The sequence below is a fragment of the Ranitomeya variabilis genome, chromosome 2 (genome assembly GCF_051348905.1).
Source record: "Ranitomeya variabilis isolate aRanVar5 chromosome 2, aRanVar5.hap1, whole genome shotgun sequence".
NCBI classification, from domain to species: domain Eukaryota; kingdom Metazoa; phylum Chordata; class Amphibia; order Anura; family Dendrobatidae; genus Ranitomeya; species Ranitomeya variabilis.
The window spans coordinates 1,055,548,270-1,055,567,316 of NC_135233.1; the positions used below are offsets into that span (position 1 = coordinate 1,055,548,270).

Genomic DNA, 19,047 nt, shown 5'->3' on the forward strand with positions numbered 1-19,047 from the left:
ATATTAATAGTGAATAAGGAGAAGAGCGGTCAGTGAATATTAATAGTGAATTAGCAGAAGAGCGGTCAGTGAATATTAATAGAGAATAAGGAGAAGAGCGGTCAGTGAATATTAATAGTGAATAAGGAGAAGAGCGGTCAGTGAATATTAATAGTGAATAAGGAGAAGAACGGTCAGTGAATATTAACAGTGAATAAGGAGAAGAGCGGTCAGTGAATATTAATAGTGAATAAGGAGAAGAGAGGTCAGTGAATATTAATAGTGAATAAGGAGAAGAGCGGTCAGTGAATATTAATAGTGAATAAGGAGAAGAGCGGTCAGTGAATATTAATAGTGAATAAGCAGAAGAGCGGTCAGTGAATATTAATAGTGAATAAGGAGAAGAGAGGTCAGTGAATATTAATAGTGAATAAGGAGAAGAACGGTCAGTGAATATTAACAGTGAATAAGGAGAAGAGCGGTCAGTGAATATTAATAGTGAATAAGGAGAAGAGAGGTCAGTGAATATTAATAGTGAATAAGGAGAAGAGCGGTCAGTGAATATTAATAGTGAATAAGGAGAAGAGCGGTCAGTGAATATTAATAGTGAATAAGCAGAAGAGCGGTCAGTGAATATTACAAATATCCTTTATTTACAACATGAAATGATCGGCCTGTGGAGACGATCACGATATGGAGCTGTGGCAGAGAGGGCAGAAGCTGAAGGCGGCGATCTCACGGTCCTGCACGCCATGTTTACAGACACTGCACATCCAGAACTGATAATCTGTGATGGGTCTTCCTGAAGCAATGCATGTTGGGAGTTTACCTTCCCCTCTGTCAAGAGGAAAAAGAAATAAAACTAAATGAATAGTTCTGCATTATCGTTTTGGTCGTGCGATGCTGGTGGCGGAGTTGTGAGTTTCCATGATGCACAGCGTACTCACCCTTCTGGGAACACGTCCGCGTCTGACTTCCGGCTGTCCTTCGGGCTGTGCTTGGTGAAGATTTCCAGGGCGAGGTCTTCGTACTGCTGCCTCTGCTCGGGGACTATCGTCTCTAATGATTCCAGTTTAATGAAGGCCTTGGAGGATGTACCGAACGCCCTGTTTGCACAGCCGCAAAGTGCCACGAGTGAGTAGATCTCGACAGCAGGAATGATGTCCTCATAGTCTCGTAGATGGAGAGCTGGAGATGACAAAGATACAGAAATGAAAATTTCCTTTAAATTAGCCTTAATAAATATCCTTAGGATGTATCATCGATGTGCGATCAGTGGGGTCCAACCCGCCAAGACTATGGCTGAAAACGTGTGATTGAGGCGTCTCTGCTGGTCTATCAATTTAAGAAAATTCTTTAAAGCCTTTTGCCACAAGTGACTGTGCTCCGTTATGTGAAGTACGGTGTTTAGTCTTATTATCGTGAGCTCTTAAATGTATTGTCCGGCCTTAAGGTACAAGTCTGCAGTGACTGGACAGAGGCTGGAAATCCCCTTTAAGGCTCTCAAGTTCTTTGTCTATCACGAGGGTCTTCCCTATGTCAGTTCTCCCTGCCAGCCAACACAGAAAGGGCTCGCCGTACCCCACTACTTGTGCCGACAGCGCCCATTCTAAAAATGACTAAGCCTGGATGTGAATCTAATGAGGTTTAGTTACTCATATGAAGTGAAGAGGCGCCCAGACGTCGAGCTGCTGAAAAGGAATCTACAAATTAATCCAAGGGCTCACCTATATTTCTTTCTATCGACTACTGAAAGAAAAATATTGAATTTCCTGATTAAGAAGTGCAGCTCAATACCCCTCTCAATATATTGTATGGGGTGCGTGGGTGTATCTACTACACTGGTCTGAATGTAGTGTGAGTATTTACATAAACATATACTATACTGAGTAAAGAATTGGAACACACATATTAATCATCGAATTCAGCCCAATCACCCCTCCGGTACATAACATCCAGCCCCATTGTTCCCAATGTATAACATCCAGCCCCGTTGCCCCTGTGAGGAGCAGAGAGCAGAAAAGTCACCACCACTCTGCTGACCCCATAACTGCAGAGTCCAGACCTCCTCTGGTATAACATCAACACAAACACTGCGCCCGCACTGGGAGATTCATGGTCGAGCAGCTGCATACAGCTTTACATCACCAAGCACAATGCTGAGAGCCAGATGGAGAGGTGTAAAGCCTCCATCACTGGACTCTGGAGGAAACATGTTCTGTGCAGTGATGGATCACACTTCTTCATCTGACATCTGATGGACGAGTCTGGGATTGATGAATGCTAAGAAAATGTTACCCGCCTGACTGCATTGTGCTGGGTGGAGAGTTTGGTGAGGAGGGATAATCCTGTGGACTTGTATTACAGATATAATTGCAAAACCATTTCGTAGTTATCATAGTGAATATGGAAGCAAGGCTAGCACTCTATTAAACTTTATATGCGGCTGAGGCTTTCGAACCCCCTCCTTTGCAAACAGGTAATTAAAGAGGATCATCTAATGGATAGCAGATGCAGTCCCATCCCCAGATTGCCTAAGAGTGCAGAAGGCAACAGATTTATGGCGGGTAGAAATAACCTATCACCTCTAGCATCAGCTTTGTACAGAAAAGTAAGTAAATTACTTAAAATCCTTTGTCCTCCTTTTCGAGATTATGAATTGAGTTTTTTATGAATGACATAGATATGAAAGTCATATTTTCGGAGTCGTGACGAAGTGGTGAATGTAAAGCCTTGTCTTAAGTCACTGGGCGGCGACCATAACGCCTTCAAATTAAATATCGGTCAGATGGATGATGCTATCCATGCCATGTCCATGCTATCTTTCCCAGCTATATAAATGTGAAATCGTAATAGGAAACATGACAGTAATATCTCCCGACTGAAACCTCCATGGGCAAAGATAACGTAGAATTTGGGAATCTCTTTTATTTTCTAAGACTTAGCTGCATCCTATGGTTTTCTGAAGACCAGCCCTGTTCTGTCTGTTCCTCCTTCCCCCACCTACCAAAAAACTATTAATTCCACTTCATAAAAGCCAGGACTAGGGTTGAGCGACTTTTGCTTTTTTAGGATCGAGTCAGGTTTCGTAAAACCCGACTGTCTCGAAAGTCGGATCGTGTGAAATCGGCCGATTATTGTGAAAAGTCGGGGGGCCGACCGAAACACGAAACCCAATGCAAGTCTATTAGGATATTATTATTATTTATTTATTTTTTTATTATTTTTTTTCTCTATCTCTCTCTCTCTCGCTCTCGTCCCTGCAAAGTTTGTGTTTCACTGTGCAAATCGCTATATCCCAAACGTTAAGATGGCGGCTTTACCCCCTGTGACGCCACACAAAGCAAGCTGGAACCTATGTCATCACGCGGCCCACACTCCTTCATTGGCTGAAAAAAATGGCGGGGAAAGCGTCATGTGAAACGCGACTTTGGCGCGAAGATCGCCGACCGCATGGCCGATCCCACAGTGGGATCGGGTCGGGTTTCATGAAACCCGACTTTGCTGAAAGTCGGCGACTTTTGAAAATGTCCGATCCGTTTCGCTCAACCCTAGCCAGGACCAACCAAGCAACATCAGGTTTTGTAAATTTCGTCTGTTTATCCTTTTAATATGATGTGATTTTATATGCCGTATTATTAGGTCAATTTGTTAACATCTGTGTATATTTTCATATAAACTGCCTACTTTTTGGATTAAGTAAATACATTTAATAGCTTTGTTCCTCTTGCTCTGTAAACCACACCCCTGAAGCCATATGCTACCTGTTGAGTGTCCAATCTGCCCAGATAAACGATTGGTGGTGGCAGCTGGAATCAGATGTGCATATACTATATGTTCACTGTGAGCTCCTTAATATTGAGCCTAGTAGTGGAAGCAACCGTGGCCAATTACATAATTGTCTTGATGATTGGAGGCGGAGGAGAGCTGGTTCTTGATCATCTGGCAATGGCGGGAAGATATCTGCAGGATCTCCCAGCTGTTCCCCTACAGCTTGTTTTCAGGGATCGGCCTCAGAACCTTAGTTCCAGTGAAGGGAAATCTTAATTCTTAAAGGGAACCTATCACCCCGTTTTTTTCGGTATGAGATAAAAATACTGTTAAATAGGGCCTGAGCTGTGCATTACAATAGCGTAGTTTGTGGACCCCGATTCCCCACCTATGCTGCCGAAATACGTTACCAAAGTAGTCATTTTCGCCTGTCAATCAGGCTGGTCAGGTCGGATGGGCGTGGCTTCTTCCCCCAGATATTGCGTAGTTTTCCGTTGGTGGCGTAGTGGTGTGCGCATGTCCAAGGTCCCCAATCCTGCACGGGGGGGTGAAAATAGCAGCGATGTCCGTTATTCCATTGGTGGTCGGTGGGCGCGGCCATCTTCCTTTGGCCGCGCGTGCGCAGAAGCGGCGCTCTGCTGGCCGCGGCTTCAGGAAAATGGCCGCGGGATGCCGCGCGTGCGCAGATGGAGATCGCGGCGGCCATTTTCCTGAAGCCGCGGCCAGCAGAGCGCCGCTTCTGCGCACGCGCGGCCAAAGGAAGATGGCCGCGCCCACCGACCACCAATGGAATAACGGACATCGCTGCTATTTTCACCCCCCCGTGCAGGATTGGGGACGTTGGACATGCGCACACCACTACGCCACCAACGGAAAACTACGCAATATCTGGGGGAAGAAGCCACGCCCATCCGACCTGACCAGCCTGATTGACAGGCGAAAATGACTACTTTGGTAACGTATTTCGGCAGCATAGGTGGGGAATCGGGGTCCACAAACTACACTATTGTAATGCACAGCTCAGGCCATATTTAACAGTATTTTTATCTCATACCGAAAAAAACGGGGTGATAGGTTCCCTTTAAGCATAAGTTATTGTGGAAAATTGGAGCCTACAACTTTGTGAGAGCAGTATGGTGAAGGTCCATAAAGAGCACACAGACATGAAGGGGGGAGTTTGGTGTGGAAGAACATGACTGGCTGAACAGAGCCCGACCTCAACCCCATCGAACACCTTTGGGATACACTATAATGGAGATGATGAGCCCGACCTCTCCTCAATCAGTCTGACCTCACAAATGTTCTTCTGGATGAAACCAAACTCATGTAGAAATCCTTCCCAGCAGAGTGGAGGCTGTTATCGCTGCAAATGGGAAGAGCCTGTAGGAGCTTTTTTGACCTCCCACTCCATGAATCCATAGGCACTAATATGGAGCTGTTCCCTCTTCACAGCTATAAAGGCTTCCAATATATATACATCATTGGTAAACAGTGAAGATGCAAAGAATTGTACATGTTAATACTAGATCTCTACAGACCTGTTCTCATGGCGGCATCTACATAGCCCTCGTAGAGCTGCCTCTGAGCCAGCAGGAAGAAGTGGTAAGCCTCCGCTCCTCGCCAGGGGTGGTCAATTATCCGATTATCAGATAAGCTATCCTCCTCCAGCAGACCAGCTATCGCAGAGGTAGCCTGCCAAAAAAACACATCGTAACATACAGACCTTTTCATCACCTAAATGACGGACATGAGGAGAGCACGATTCAGAGCTGATCTCATCATCTCAACTGTTCAATGAGCAGTGATCACAAATCAGATTTACAGGGTTTCTATTATTATATTAAGTGTTAGCTTTTATTTCTGCACGCTGAGGTCACGGGAAATACTACCAGGCTGTAGGCTGATGCCATGTCCCAATTCCATACTTTATACTGCAGCTCTGTGTACAAGAACAAGTTCACAAGTCAGTGCTCACTCATCGTATTTCTATTGTGAAATGAATAGACTGATTAGATTGGCATTTTTCCATTAACCTAGCAAGATTATAGCTGGACGAGATGCAGGGTTTTGGTTTTTTTACACTTTTGGGGTATTAATAAATTACTGGCAGACTTCCCTTTATTTTCCTTGTGCCATACAGTACCTATAATAGATTCCAGCGATACCATATATTGATTTTAACGGTTAAACTATTTGCAAACAATATCATACATTTTGCCTAATATGTTGTGAATTATTTATTTATTTATTTTTGGGGGGATTGAGCGTTAATACATTTTTCATTTTATATCACTGTACTGAGAGGGGGACATAAAGCTGTGATCACTAGATGTCTTGGGAGTGGTAGTATTGCGCCCTGTACTTGTCGTACCTCAGTCTGTTTCCCCTTCAGTTTCCCTTTCTGTGTATTCTTCACGTGTGTCTGATATTGTTCCACCAGTAAAGCAGCCAGGACATACAACTTCTTCACACGCAAAGGCTTTGTGCGTTTTTTAGCTTCATCATCAGCGATCTGCAGAAAGGAGAAGAGGCAGATTATACTTAGGATTGCAGATGAAACATGACGGAATAAAAAATACAAAGACTTTGGGCACAAACTTTGATGCCCAGATTCACTGTTCAAAAATGATGTTGCGAAGGCCGAACTTTTAAATTCCTATTTAGCATCTTTGTTCTCTAAGAAAGCAATTGTAACATCTTCACAGAGCCATCAAAGGAATAAAAGAATCCACACTATCCATAAACAGAGAGATGGTGAGGGAACACTTAGCTAATTTAAATGAGTTTAAAATCTATTGGTCCAGGTGAATTACATTCTAGGGTACTGAAAGAATTAGCAGAGGAAATTACAGAACCACTAGCCAGAATATTTGAAAAATCTTGGACAACAGGAAAAGTTCCTTAAGGTAGGAGAGGGGCAAATGTTGTCCCCATCTTCAAAAAAAAAGGAAAGAAAATGGAGCCAGGAAATTACAGGCCAGTGAGCCTTACTTCTATACCAGGAAAGATCTTTGAACAAATTATTAAACAGCGTGTATGTAAGTACTTGGATAAGAATATAGTAATCAACCAGAGCAAGCATGAGTTTGTAGCAAACAAGACATGCCAGACTAATCTAATTTCTTTTCTATGGTAGAATCACCGACTGGGTGGATCAGCGAAATGCAGTAGATATAGTATATCTCAACTTCAGCAAAGCATTTGATAAAGTATCACATACTATCCTTATTGAAAAAAGGTCAATGTATGGGATTGACAAGGCAATGGTTAGGTAGATTCATAACTGTCTCAGTAATCTAAGTCGAAGAGTGGTAATAAATGGTTGCATATCCAATTGGAAGAGTGTTTCAAGTGGGGTGCCACAAGGCTCTGTCCTGGCCCTAGTGTTGTTCAACATTTTTATAAATGATCTAGATAAGGGAACTGAAAGTAAATTAATCTAATTTGCAGACGATGCAAAGCTAGGAAGGATAGCTAACACTAGAGAAGACAGAGAAAGGATTCAGAAGGATCTAGATAAGCTTGAACAACGGGCAACAGCTGCTAGAATGATATTCAACAGGAAAAAATGCAAGATTTTACATCTGGGCAAGAAAAAACGAAAATTACATCTACAAAATGGGAGGAATAGAACTAAACAACAGCACATGTGAAAAAGACTTGAGTACACTAATAGATTGCAGATTACATATGAGTCAACAGTGTGATGCATAAGCAAAAAAGGCAAACACGGTTTTTACCGTCCCCAGTCTTGTGATCACCGTTATTCACTGAATAATGGCGATCACAAAAAAAACAAAACAATGATCTAGCATTCCAGGAGGAGAGAGAAATGGGGTCCCCCGAGCCCACCGGTACCTCCGGCATCACTGGACCCTCCGGCTCCATCCCCCGGCTCGCCGTGTAATTTTCCCGGAAAAAAATGGTGGGCACGTGCGAAGTGCGCTTGCCTAGATCTGTCAGCCAGCACCCAGCAACAATAGGAGATTTTTCCTATTGGTTTATTTTGATCACTGTGATAGACCCTATCACAGTGATCAAAATAAAAAAAATAGTAAATCAAACCCCCGTTTGTCACCCCCTTAGCTAGGTAAAAATAATAAAATTAAAAAAATTTATTTTTTCCATTCTTTGAGGTTAGGTTTAGGGTTGAGGTTAGATCTAGGGTTAGGGTTAGAGCTAGGGTTAAGGTTGGGGCTTGGGTTAGAGATAGTTTTAGGGTTGGGCTAGGGTTAGGGTTGTGTTGGGGTTCGGGTTGTGTTGGGGTTAAGGTTTTGTTGGGGTTATGGTGGTGTTAGGGTTAGGTGTGTGTTGGAGATAGGGCTGTGTTACGGTTGGAGTTAGAATTGGGGGGGTTCCATTGTTTTGGTACATCAGAGGGTCTCCAAACACGACATGGAGCCAGCCATTGATTCTAGCCAATTTTGCGTTCAAAAACTCAAATGATGCTCCTGCCCTTCTGAGACCTGCCATGCACCCAAACAGTGGCTTTCTCCCACGTGCAGGGTATTGGCGTACTCAGGAGAAATTGCACAACAAATTCTGTGGTCCATTTTCTCATGATACTCTTGTGAAAATAAAAAAGTTTGGTTCCAAAGTAAATTTATTGTGAAAAAAGTAAAATGTTCATGGTTTACTTCCACTTTGCTTTAGTTCTCGTGAAGCACCTGAAGGGTTAATAAACTTCTTGAATGTGGTTTTGCGCACCTTCAGAGGTGCAGTTTTTAGAATGGTGTCACATTTGGGTATTTTCTGTTATATTGACCCCCCAAACTCACTCAAATGTGAGGTGGTCCCTAAAAAAAATGGTTTTGTAAATTTTGTTGGAAAAATGAGAAATCGCTGGTCAACTTTTAACCATTATAGCTTCCTAACAAAAAAATGATGTTTCCAAAATTGTGCTGATGTAAAGCTGGCATGTGGAAAATGTTATGTATTAATTATTTTGTGTGACATATCTCTCTGATTTCAGGGTACAAAAAGTAAAAGTTTGAAAATTGCAGAATTTTCTAAATTTTTGCCAAATTTCCATTTTTTTCATAAATAAACGCAAGTAATATTGAAAAAAAACCCCCCACTAAAGTGAAGTACAATATGTCATGAAAAAAAACATTCACCGAATTAGTGGGATACGTTGAAGCGTTCCAGAGCTATAACTTCATAAAGTAACAGAGGTCAGAAATGTAAAAATTGGCCTGGTCATTAAGTACAACCCCTGGCAAAAATTATGGAATCACGGGCCTTGGAGGATGTTCATTCAGTTGTTTAATTTTGTAGAAAAAAAAGCAGATCACAGACATGGCACAAAACTAAAGTCATTTCAAATGACAACTTTCTGGCTTTAATAAACACTTAAAAGAAATCAAGAACAAAAAATGTTGTAGTCAGTAATGGTTACTTTTTTTAGAACAATCAGAGGGAAAAAATTATGGACTCACTCAATTATGGGGGAAAAAATTATGGAATCACCCTCTAAATTTCAATTCCCAAAACTAACACCTGCATCATATTAGATCTGCTCGTTATTCTGCATCTAAAAAGGAGTGATCACACCTTGAAGAGCTGTTGCACCAAATGGACTGACATGAATCATGGCTCAAACACGAGAGATGTCAATTGAAACAAAGGAGAGGATTATCAAACTCTTAAAAGAGGGTAAATCATCACGCAATGTTGCAAAAGATGTTGGTTGTTCACAGTCAGCTGTGTCAAAAATCTGGACTAAATACAAACAACATGGGAAGGTTGTTAAAGGCAAACATACTGGTAGACCAAGGAAGACATCAAAGCATCAAGACTGGAAACTTAAAGCAATATGTCTCCAAAACAGGAAATGCACAACAAAACCAATGAGGAACGAAAGGGTGGAAACTGGAGTCAACGTCTGTGACCGAACTTTAAGAAACCGCCTAAAGGAAATGGGATTTACATACAGAAAAGCTAAACGAAAGCCATCATTAACACCTAAACGGAAAAAAACAAGGTTACAATGGGCTAAGGAAAAGCAATCGTGGGCTGTGGATGACTGGATGAAAGTCATATTCAGTGATGAATGGTGAATCTGCATTGGGCAAGGTGATGATGCTGGAACTTTTGTTTGGTGCCGTTCCAATGAGATTTATAAAGATGACTGCCTGAAGAGAACATGCAAATTTCCACAGTCACTGATGATATGGGACTGCATGTCAGGTGAAGGCACTGGGGAGATGGCTGTCATTACATCTTCAATAAATGCACAAGTTTATGTTGATATTTTGGACACTTTTCTTATCCCATCAATTGAAAGTATGTTTGGGGATGATGAAATCTTTGGTGGAAGTTGAAGAAAATAGGGATTTTTGTGTACTTACCGTAAAATCCTTTTCTCCGAGCCATTCATTGGGGGACATAGACTGTGGGTGTATGCTAGGAGGCTGACACTAAGTAATACAAAGCTCCTCCCCTGCATTATACACCCTCCTGCTGGCTCTCAGCTAACCAGTTCGGTGCAAAAGCAGTAGATCAATAACACCATATGTATTTCTCCTTCGTCTCATTGGGGGACACAGACCGTGGGACGTCCCAAAGTAGTCTCTGGGTGGGGACAACATCAGATCAGGCCCTGTGTAACGGCTAATTACAAGTGCGCCACCGCGGCCTGCCCAGACTCACATCTGTGGAAGTGTGGGAATTATAGTGCTTCAAAAATGCATGTGGACTGGACGAATCCACAAGCTTGCAGCCGTACTTTGCCGACGCCTGGTGCCTAGAACCCTCGATGGACAGGGAGATAGGCTGACATCTAACACGGAAGGACTCCTGGATGGTGAAATGAATCCACCAGGCTAACATGGCCGATGAAAGGCTAAACCCTTCCTGTAACTGTCAGGAAGTCTTCCTCTTATCGTCAGGAAGCCCAAATAAAGTGTCCAACCTTCAGAAGGACGCCTTTCTCAATACGTACCTACTCAGAGCACTCACTTCGTCCAGAATATGGGGAACCCATTCAGTTTTGTGGACTGGAGCCGAAAGAGATGAGGGAAGAACAATGCCCTTGTAACAGTGGGACTACAATACCACCTTGGTAACAAGGGAAGGGGATGGCCTGAGGACAACCTTGCCTTGATGGTAATAAGGAAAAAAGTCTGAAAGAACAGAGCGGCAAGCTCTGAAGACTCATCAGGATGACAAGGTCGCAGAGAAAAAAGGGCGACCTTCCCTGATAGTAAAGTCTGTCCGGATCAAAAGGAGTCTACTGTAAGACTCCCAGGACCATTAAGGTCCCAAAGATCTAACAGTATGCGATAGGGAAGAACTACATGCGAAAACTCCCTGCGAGAAAGTCCCTACTTGCAGTTTTGTTGCACTAAGATGGAAAGATACTAGCTCCGCAAACAAAAAACTGACGTGGTCAGTGTGGATCTCCGAGGATCACTTGGGCCCTTTCTGCTTCCGAAAAACTTTCAAGTAGTGGAAGAGGGGTTATGGAAACTGGTACCACAAAAGAACCAGAACATGCACTGCAATGGCTCTTGGATCTCCAGGCTGAACCATGAACTCGAATACATTGGTGTTCACTCTGGACGCCATCCAATCTACATCTGGAGAGCTCCAGTGAAGGCAGATCTGATGGAAGACATCTGGGTGAAATTCCCACTCACTTGAGGCGGAACCCTGACGGCTGAATATGTCTGCCGCCCAGAGTTCTACTCCTGGGATATGTACTGCCGAGATCACCGAATGATAGAACTTGGTCCATCAGAGAATGTGAGGTACATCGGACATGGCGCCTGACTGTGGGTACCTGCTAGATGATTGACATATGGCACAGCCGTGGCATTATCCAATTGAATTTGGATGGGGTGACAAGCCAGAAGGCAGTGGACCTGCTGTAGGACTAGCCATACCGTTCGGATCCCCAGAGCAATGATTGGGAGAAGAAGACTGGCATTGGTAGTCACTAATAACCACTGAACAGGGAGAAAGGCTCTGGATGAGGAAGGTGCTCAGAGACTACCCTCTGAAAGCCTGTTGGACTTGCTGAAAACGAGCGGAGTGAAGGAAACTGCTTCCATTGTCGTCACCATTTTTCCTCAGAACCCTCCTAGCACATTGAATGAAATGAGGGGATCAGTGATCAAGTGCGCAAGCTCTCTGTTGAAGGGCCACAGCCTTGTCTCGAGGGAGAATTACCATCCTTCTGGAAGTGTGTAGGATCATCCTCAAAAAGGATATCTGCTGGGCTGGAAATGAGGAAAACTTGTCTAAGTTTAGCTGCCAGCCCAGGTGAGAGAGGCTATAGCAAGTGATATAGACGACTCAGCGTAGTCCTGGAAAAGCGGCTAGAAAGTCGACCAAATAGGGCAGGACGATCACGCCTCTAGGGTGCAAGAGGAACATGACAGCCGCGATGACCCTTGCGAACACTCTGGGTGTGGTAGCAAGGCCGAAGGGCAAGGTCGTGACTTGAAAATGCTGTTCGCGAATGGAAAAGAGAAGGAATTTTTGAAGAGGGGAAAAATAGGAATGTGAGGGTAAGCATCCTGAATGCCGATGGATGCCAGAAACTCCACCTTTTTCTGTTGAAGTAATGGCTGAGCGGAGGGACTCTGTCCGAAGAAGGAGGACCTTATCAAAGATTGTTAGAAGTTTGAGGTCCAGGATCGGTCTTACTTTTCGTTCCCCCTTTTGGAACTAAGATCCCTTAGATCTAGACTGTCCTGGACAATCCTTGCACTGCTGGTTGGGTCTGTAGGAAACATACGATCCTTTGTTAAGTCTCCCGCTCAAAAGACTTGATTGGCCAGCTGTACTATCTTCGGGAAAAGGTTACTGGTGTGAATCAAAGTAGTTAAGGTCTCCAACCAGGAGACCATTGCTCTAGCAACCCATCCAGCGGCTAAGGAAGGGTAGAGCGCTGAACCCGAGGCCGCAAGAGGGAATGAACCAGATTTCCTATCTGACAGCCCATGGTATTTTCAATTGATGACCCATCGGGCAGGGATACTGGTAGGTATACCACAGGAAATTCTATCCGGTTAATCTGCCAAGTGGCAGAATGCGCGGCTGCATCCAGCAGGTCAGGGAAAAGCCGTCTCTTGACATTGCCGCTCTCTTTTGACGGTGCAGAGTTAAAGATTAGGAACCCTCGATTCACCATTCTCTTAACAGGGAAGTGGAGAGGGATTGTCCGTCTTCTTGCATCATCTGCTAAATAGTGGTGATGCAGAAGGGGGTGCTCAGACGCCAAAAAGGGTGCCTCTGTACATCCACAGAGTACAGGTCTCCGGGTGGACAGGGCAGGTTGTCTGGCGTTAGGCCTGGATGCAGAAGAGGATACATGGAGGCGACACTCCATGTGCTCGTCTGTTGATGGTGTGGGGAGATCGGTGCCCTTTAAAGGACCCATCACCCTTAAAAATCAGACCAGGCATGGCATTCCACGTCGTAGGGGGTATACATGGAGGGGACACCTCACGTGTTTGCATATTGGCTGGAAAAAAAAGGATACCGCGCTTGAAGAGGCTTCTGTCCAGTGAATCGTTTTTCTGGACTGAATGGTAAATGCTCTATAAGGAAGTTTAGTCTCCTTATGAGGGACACTACATGGTCTAGAACAGAACTGGAGTCCTTGTCAATGTGGAGAGATTGGTTGATGATATAAATAGGCAAGTCCATCCTTTTCTGAAGCTCTGGCAAATCCAGATCCAAGGCAATATCCGATCCATATTCAAAGTCTTGTTCTCAGCAAATCATTGGTGAGAGAGATCAGGAAATGAAAACTTCCGTTTTCTAGATGCCTGTACGTTTCTAGACACCTGTACGTTTCTAGAATACTTGCGGTCCCTGCTAGCCGACGGCTCCCATGTAGGAGAGGGACCATGTATATCGGTCCTGCGAGCACTCCGAGCCACAGAGGGTTCACGGAGGGATTCAATCTCTTGGTCAGAGAAATCATGGATTGCGGTCAGTGACGAAGCCCACTGAGGGGAACTAGGTACTCTGGGATAAACTGGGATCAGCGGCGGAGGGCTCCTGAGCTCATTTAGGGTGACCGGCTTTGGATTGGTCATGTGCCTTTAACCCCTTTCTGACCTCGGACGGGATAGTACGTCCGAGGTCAGAAGCCCCTCTTTGATGCGGGCTCCAGCGGTGAGCCCGCATCAAAGCCGGGACATGTCAGCTGTTTTGATCTGCGATCTGCCCGCGCCTATTAACTAGTTAAATGCCGCTGTCAAACGCAGACAGCGGCATTTAACCTGCTCTTCCGGCCGGGCGGCCGGAAATGAGCGCATCGCCGACCCCCGTCACATGATCGGAGGTCGGCGATGCTTCTCCTTTGTAACCATAGAGGTCCTTGAGACCTCTATGGTTACTGATGCACGGTAGCTGTGAGTGCCACCCTGTGGTCGGCGCTCACAGCACACCTGATTTTCTGCTGCATAGCAGCGAACATAAGATCGCTGCTATGTAGCAGAGGCGATCAAGTTGTGCCAGCTTCTAGCCTCCTATGGAGGCTATAGAAGCATGGCAAAAGTAAAAAAAAAAAAAATGTGAAAAAAATAAAAAAAATATAAAAGTTTAAATCACCCCCCTTTCGCCCCATTCAAAATAAATCAATAAAAAAAAAATCAAATCTACACATAAAAAAACGGGAACAAAATTTGAAACGCCAGAATTACGTTTTTTTTGTCGCCGCGACATTGCATTAAAATGCAATAACGGGCGATCAAAAGAACGTATCTGCACCAAAATGGTATCATTAAAACGCCAGCTCGGCACGCAAAAAATAAGCCCTCACCTGATCCCAGATCATGAAAAATGGAGACGCTACGGATATCGAAAAACGGCGCAATTTTTTTTTTTTTTATTTTTTTTTAGCAAAGTTTGGATTTTTTTTCACCACTTAGATAAAAGAGAACCTAGTCATGTTAGGTGTCTATGAACTCGTAATGACCTGGAGAATCATAATGGGAGGTGAGTTTTAACATTTAGTGAACCTAGCAAAAAATCCAAACAAAAAACAAGTGTGGGATTGCACTTTTTTTGCAATTTCACCGAACTTGGAATTTTTTCCCGTTTTCAAGTACACGATATAGTAAAACCAATGATGTCGTTCAAAAGTACATCTCGTCCCGCAAAAAATAAGCCCTCACATGGCCATCTGGAAGGAGAAATAAAAAAGTTATGGCTCTGGGAAGGAGGGGAGCGAAAAACGAACACGGAAAAACGGAAAATCCCAAGGTCATGAAGGGGTTAAGACCAGGGAATACTTGTCATGTGCCTTTAAGACCAGAGAATACTGGTCATGTGTCTTTAAGACCAGGGAATACTGGTCATGTGCCTTTAAAACCAGGGAATACTGGTCATGTGCCTTTAAGACCAGGGAATACTGGTCATGTGCCTGTAAGACCAAGGAATACTGGTCATGTGCCTGTAAGACCAGGGAATACTGGTAATATGCCTTTAAGACCAGGGAATACTGGTTATGTGCCTTTAAGACTAGGGAATACTGGTCAGGTACTTCCTTACCCGGGTACTGATGTTGCAGAGTCGTTGTGCCCCCTTTAATGCAAAACCGTCGCCCTTGTGTCAGCCGGCCGGGTGGACCAAGATGACCACCGGGAGTTGCAGAGGTGATAAAATCTCGCAGAGAGCGAGAAGTGCCAATTCAGGAGGCGGAAGCCACAGACATGATGTGGGCGGAGCCTCGAGACTTCCATGAATAGGCCCAAGCCAGAGCCTACATTTCTGCAGCCGGCAGGAGCAATACCAGCGGTAGAAGTGAGGGGCGTTGGAGTGGCTGAGAAAATTGAGCGCTCCCGTGCCAGGTGAGAAGCGCCAGAAAAGGTGGGCGGAGCCGCCTTAGCGTGTCATAGTGCGGGCGTGGCTTCCGGGATGCGGCCTACACATCGGCCGAAGCCAGGGGCTACATATTTGCAGCCGGCCGGAGCATTACCTCAGGGAGGTGGGCCACAGGGAAGCCATGGCTGCCTGTCAGCATGTTTATATCCCGCTGCAGAGGCCCATCGCTGACTGGATCCACTCACCATCGGTGCGCGTCCCGGCATGGAGCCGCCGCGGATGACTGAGTTTCAGCGCCGAGGAAAGCGCGCGCCTCTACTGTTCTTCAGGTATTGCAGCGTGGATGGTGAAGGGAAAAGGGGGAAACCTCAAATCGACCATCCCTTTGTTAGGGAGGTGGAGAGGGACCGTCCGCCTCCTTGTGCCATCCACTTTTACAGTGGTGGGACAGTGGGGGCTGCTCAGACGCCATAGAGAGGGGCCTCTGTACATCCATGGAGTTCAGCCCCCGGGTGGACAGGGCCAGTTGTCCGGCATTAGGCCTGGCTGCAGAAGAGGGTACGTGGAGGCGACACTCCATGTGCTCGTCTGTTGATGGTGTGGGGAGATTGGTGACCTTGAAGGGACCCGTTGCCCCTAAGAATCAGCCCAGGCTTGGCACGTCGCAGGAAAGGATACGGAGAGGCGACACTCTCCGTGCTCGCCTGTTGTTGGTTCGGGGAGATCGGAACCTTGAAAGGATCTGTCGCCCCCTTCGTCCGTGGAAAAAATAAAATCAAAAATGTAAAAGGTAAAAATAAAATAATAAAGAGTTTTGGGTCTGAATAGCAGACCTGTCCGTGTGCCTCCTACGGACACTAAGCAAGAACTGGTTAGCTGAGAGCCAGCAGGAGGGTGTATACTGCAGGGGAGGAGATCACTTTCTTTGTATCACTTAGTGTCAGCCTCCTAGTGACAGCAGCATACACCCACAGTCTGTGTCCCCCAATGACGCGAAGGAAAAATGGTCCATGACAAGGCTCCAACCTGCAAAATTGATCTGGCAACAGCAATCAGAGAAGGTTGGAGCCAGATTGATGAAGAGTCCTGTGTGACACAAGTCCATGCTTCAGAGACTGCAAGCTGCTATGAAATCCAGAGGTGGTGCAACAAAATACTAGTGATGTGTTGGAGTGTTTTTGTTTGTTTTTCATGATTCCATAATTTTTTCCCTATGCTTGGTTAAAAAAAGTAACTATTACTGACTGCCACATTATTTGTTCTTGATTTCTTTTAGTGTTTCTTAAAGCCAGAAAGTTGCCATTTGAAATGACTTTAGTTTTGTGCCATGTCTGTCATCTGCTTTTTTTCTAAAAATTAAAAAACTGAAAGAACATCCTCCAAGGCCGGTGATTCCATAATTTTTGCCAGGGGTTGTACAAATTTGGCTCTGTCACCAAGGGGTTAAATCTCCTTGAACAGATGGAGCAGGTATGATCAGTAGATGGCAGCACTCGAATACTTATAGGATTTCTTTGCGTTCATAGTGATTCTGCCTGTATCAGCGCTTTGTAAAAGAAAGTGTCACCTTTCTGACGACTATATGTCGGCTGCCTGCTCAGTGTAAGGCCAGGGCTTCATGTAGACTTTTCACTTAATACAAAAAAAACTCAGCGATATTGCTGTCCATAAGAATGCATTGGGTAGCATATTGTTGCTTAGCAGGCACAACTCCATACAAATGGTAGTGGCTGCGCCTGGTACTGCAGTTCAGCACATTTCACACAATGCAATACCTGGTACAACCACAAGGAGATATTTATTGTCACTGGGCTCTTTGAACACTGACAAAGATGGCGACGGTCATGCTGAATGGATTTTCTCTCACTCCTCTTCCATCAGCCGGTAATTATTGTTCATTTGTGACTAATTGTCTCTTTCTCCCCTGGTAAGGTATATATACAGGTGCATCTCACAAAATTAGAATATCATCAAAAAGTTAATTTATTTCAGTTCTTCAATACAAAAAGTGAAACTCATATATTATATAAAGTCATCACAAACAGAGTGATCTATTTCACGTGTTTATTTCTGTTAATGTTGATGATTATGGCTTACAGCCAATGAAAACCCTAAAGTCATTATCTCAGTAAATTAGAATACTTTATAACACCAGCTTGAAAATAGGGATTTTTGTGTACTCACCGTAAAATCCTTTTCTCCGAGCCATTCATTGGGGAACACAGACCGTGGGTGTATGCTGCTGCCACTAGGAGGCTGACAATAAGTGATCCAAAGAAAGTTAGCTCCTCCCCTGCAGTATACACCCTCCTGCTGGCTCTCAGCTAACCAGTTCGGTGCAAAAGCAGTAGAAGATCAATAACAACATATGAGCGTATAAAATGTCAGATTATCTATGAGAGTATAGAATATCAAATTATAAAAACAAGCACAAGCTAATAACAGGGTGGGAGCTGTGTCCCCCAATGAATGGCTCTAAGAAAAAGATTTTACGGTGAGTACACAAAAATCCCTATTTCTCCTTCGCCTCATTGGGGGACACAGACTGTGGGACGTCCCAAAGCAGTCCCTGGGTGGGGACAACAATAGATCAGGCCCTGTGTAACCGCTACTTACAAGTGCACCACCGCGGCCTGCAGAGTCCACCTGCCCAGACTCACATCTGTGGAAGTGTGGGAATTATAGTGCTTCAAGAATGCATGCGGACTGGATGAATCCACAAGCTTGCAGCCGTGCTTGCCGACGTCTGGTGCCTAGAGCCCTCAGACAGGGAGATAGGCTGACATCTAGCACGGAAGGACTCCTGGATGGTGTAATAATTATAGGGGATAACTCAGGAGACTCTTTGCGTGGAACAAGACAACTACAGACACAGTTTTATAAGTGGTAAAGTCTATATTATCACACGGTGATTCAAACAGGTGCAGAGAGAACTCAAGTCCACAACACTTGGTGCAAATAATAAACGCAGCTTAGCAGTCTATAGGAAACTTCAGAGGAAAATGCAATCAAGCAGAAAGTCTATGAAGCACAGTTATTCTTGAGGATACTTGACACGAATAAATCCTTGTCTTAGTCCAGGCACAGATAGATATGCTTATTAGGCAGTTCAAATCATATCTTACCTCAACCAGGGAGGCCTGGTTAATAGTCTCAGGTTATTGCAAAGCAGAAACAGCTTACATGTCCAGCAAATGCAGATGGAGTAAACACGAACAGCAGATGAAGGAGGATTACTGGAAACTTGTGTATGCAGCAGGAACTCAGAGCAGAGTAGCAGGATCACCACACAGGTTCACAGGAGCAGGTGTATAGCCAGGGAGTAATCAGAGGTCAGGAGCTGGATGCAAGGCAGAATACTCTAGCACAGACTGAAGGCTGGGGTGGAGTTTTATAGCAGGAAGACACAGTGCACATGAGACCAAAGACGCCATCTTGAAAAAGGGCAGTAATGCACAAAAGGTAAAAAATGTTCAGAGTCCTGACAGATGGTGAAACGAATCCACCAGGCTA

The 19,047-nt window shown here is 44.6% G+C and overlaps 1 protein-coding gene across 1 annotated transcript in view; it reads right to left on the bottom strand.

Annotated features, from left to right (window-relative positions):
* Nucleotides 1-605: 605 nt before the first annotated feature.
* Nucleotides 606-19,047, bottom strand: part of WDR35 (WD repeat domain 35) — a 119,529-nt gene continuing 101,087 nt past the window's right edge. Inside the window, exons 26-29 of the mRNA XM_077291476.1 lie at nt 6,122-6,262; nt 5,289-5,442; nt 927-1,167; nt 606-816 (exon numbers count right to left, since the gene is read on the bottom strand). Coding sequence (XP_077147591.1) covers nt 666-816; nt 927-1,167; nt 5,289-5,442; nt 6,122-6,262 — 687 coding nt within the window. The 3' untranslated portion in view covers nt 606-665. The remainder of the gene's footprint in view (nt 817-926; nt 1,168-5,288; nt 5,443-6,121; nt 6,263-19,047) is intronic.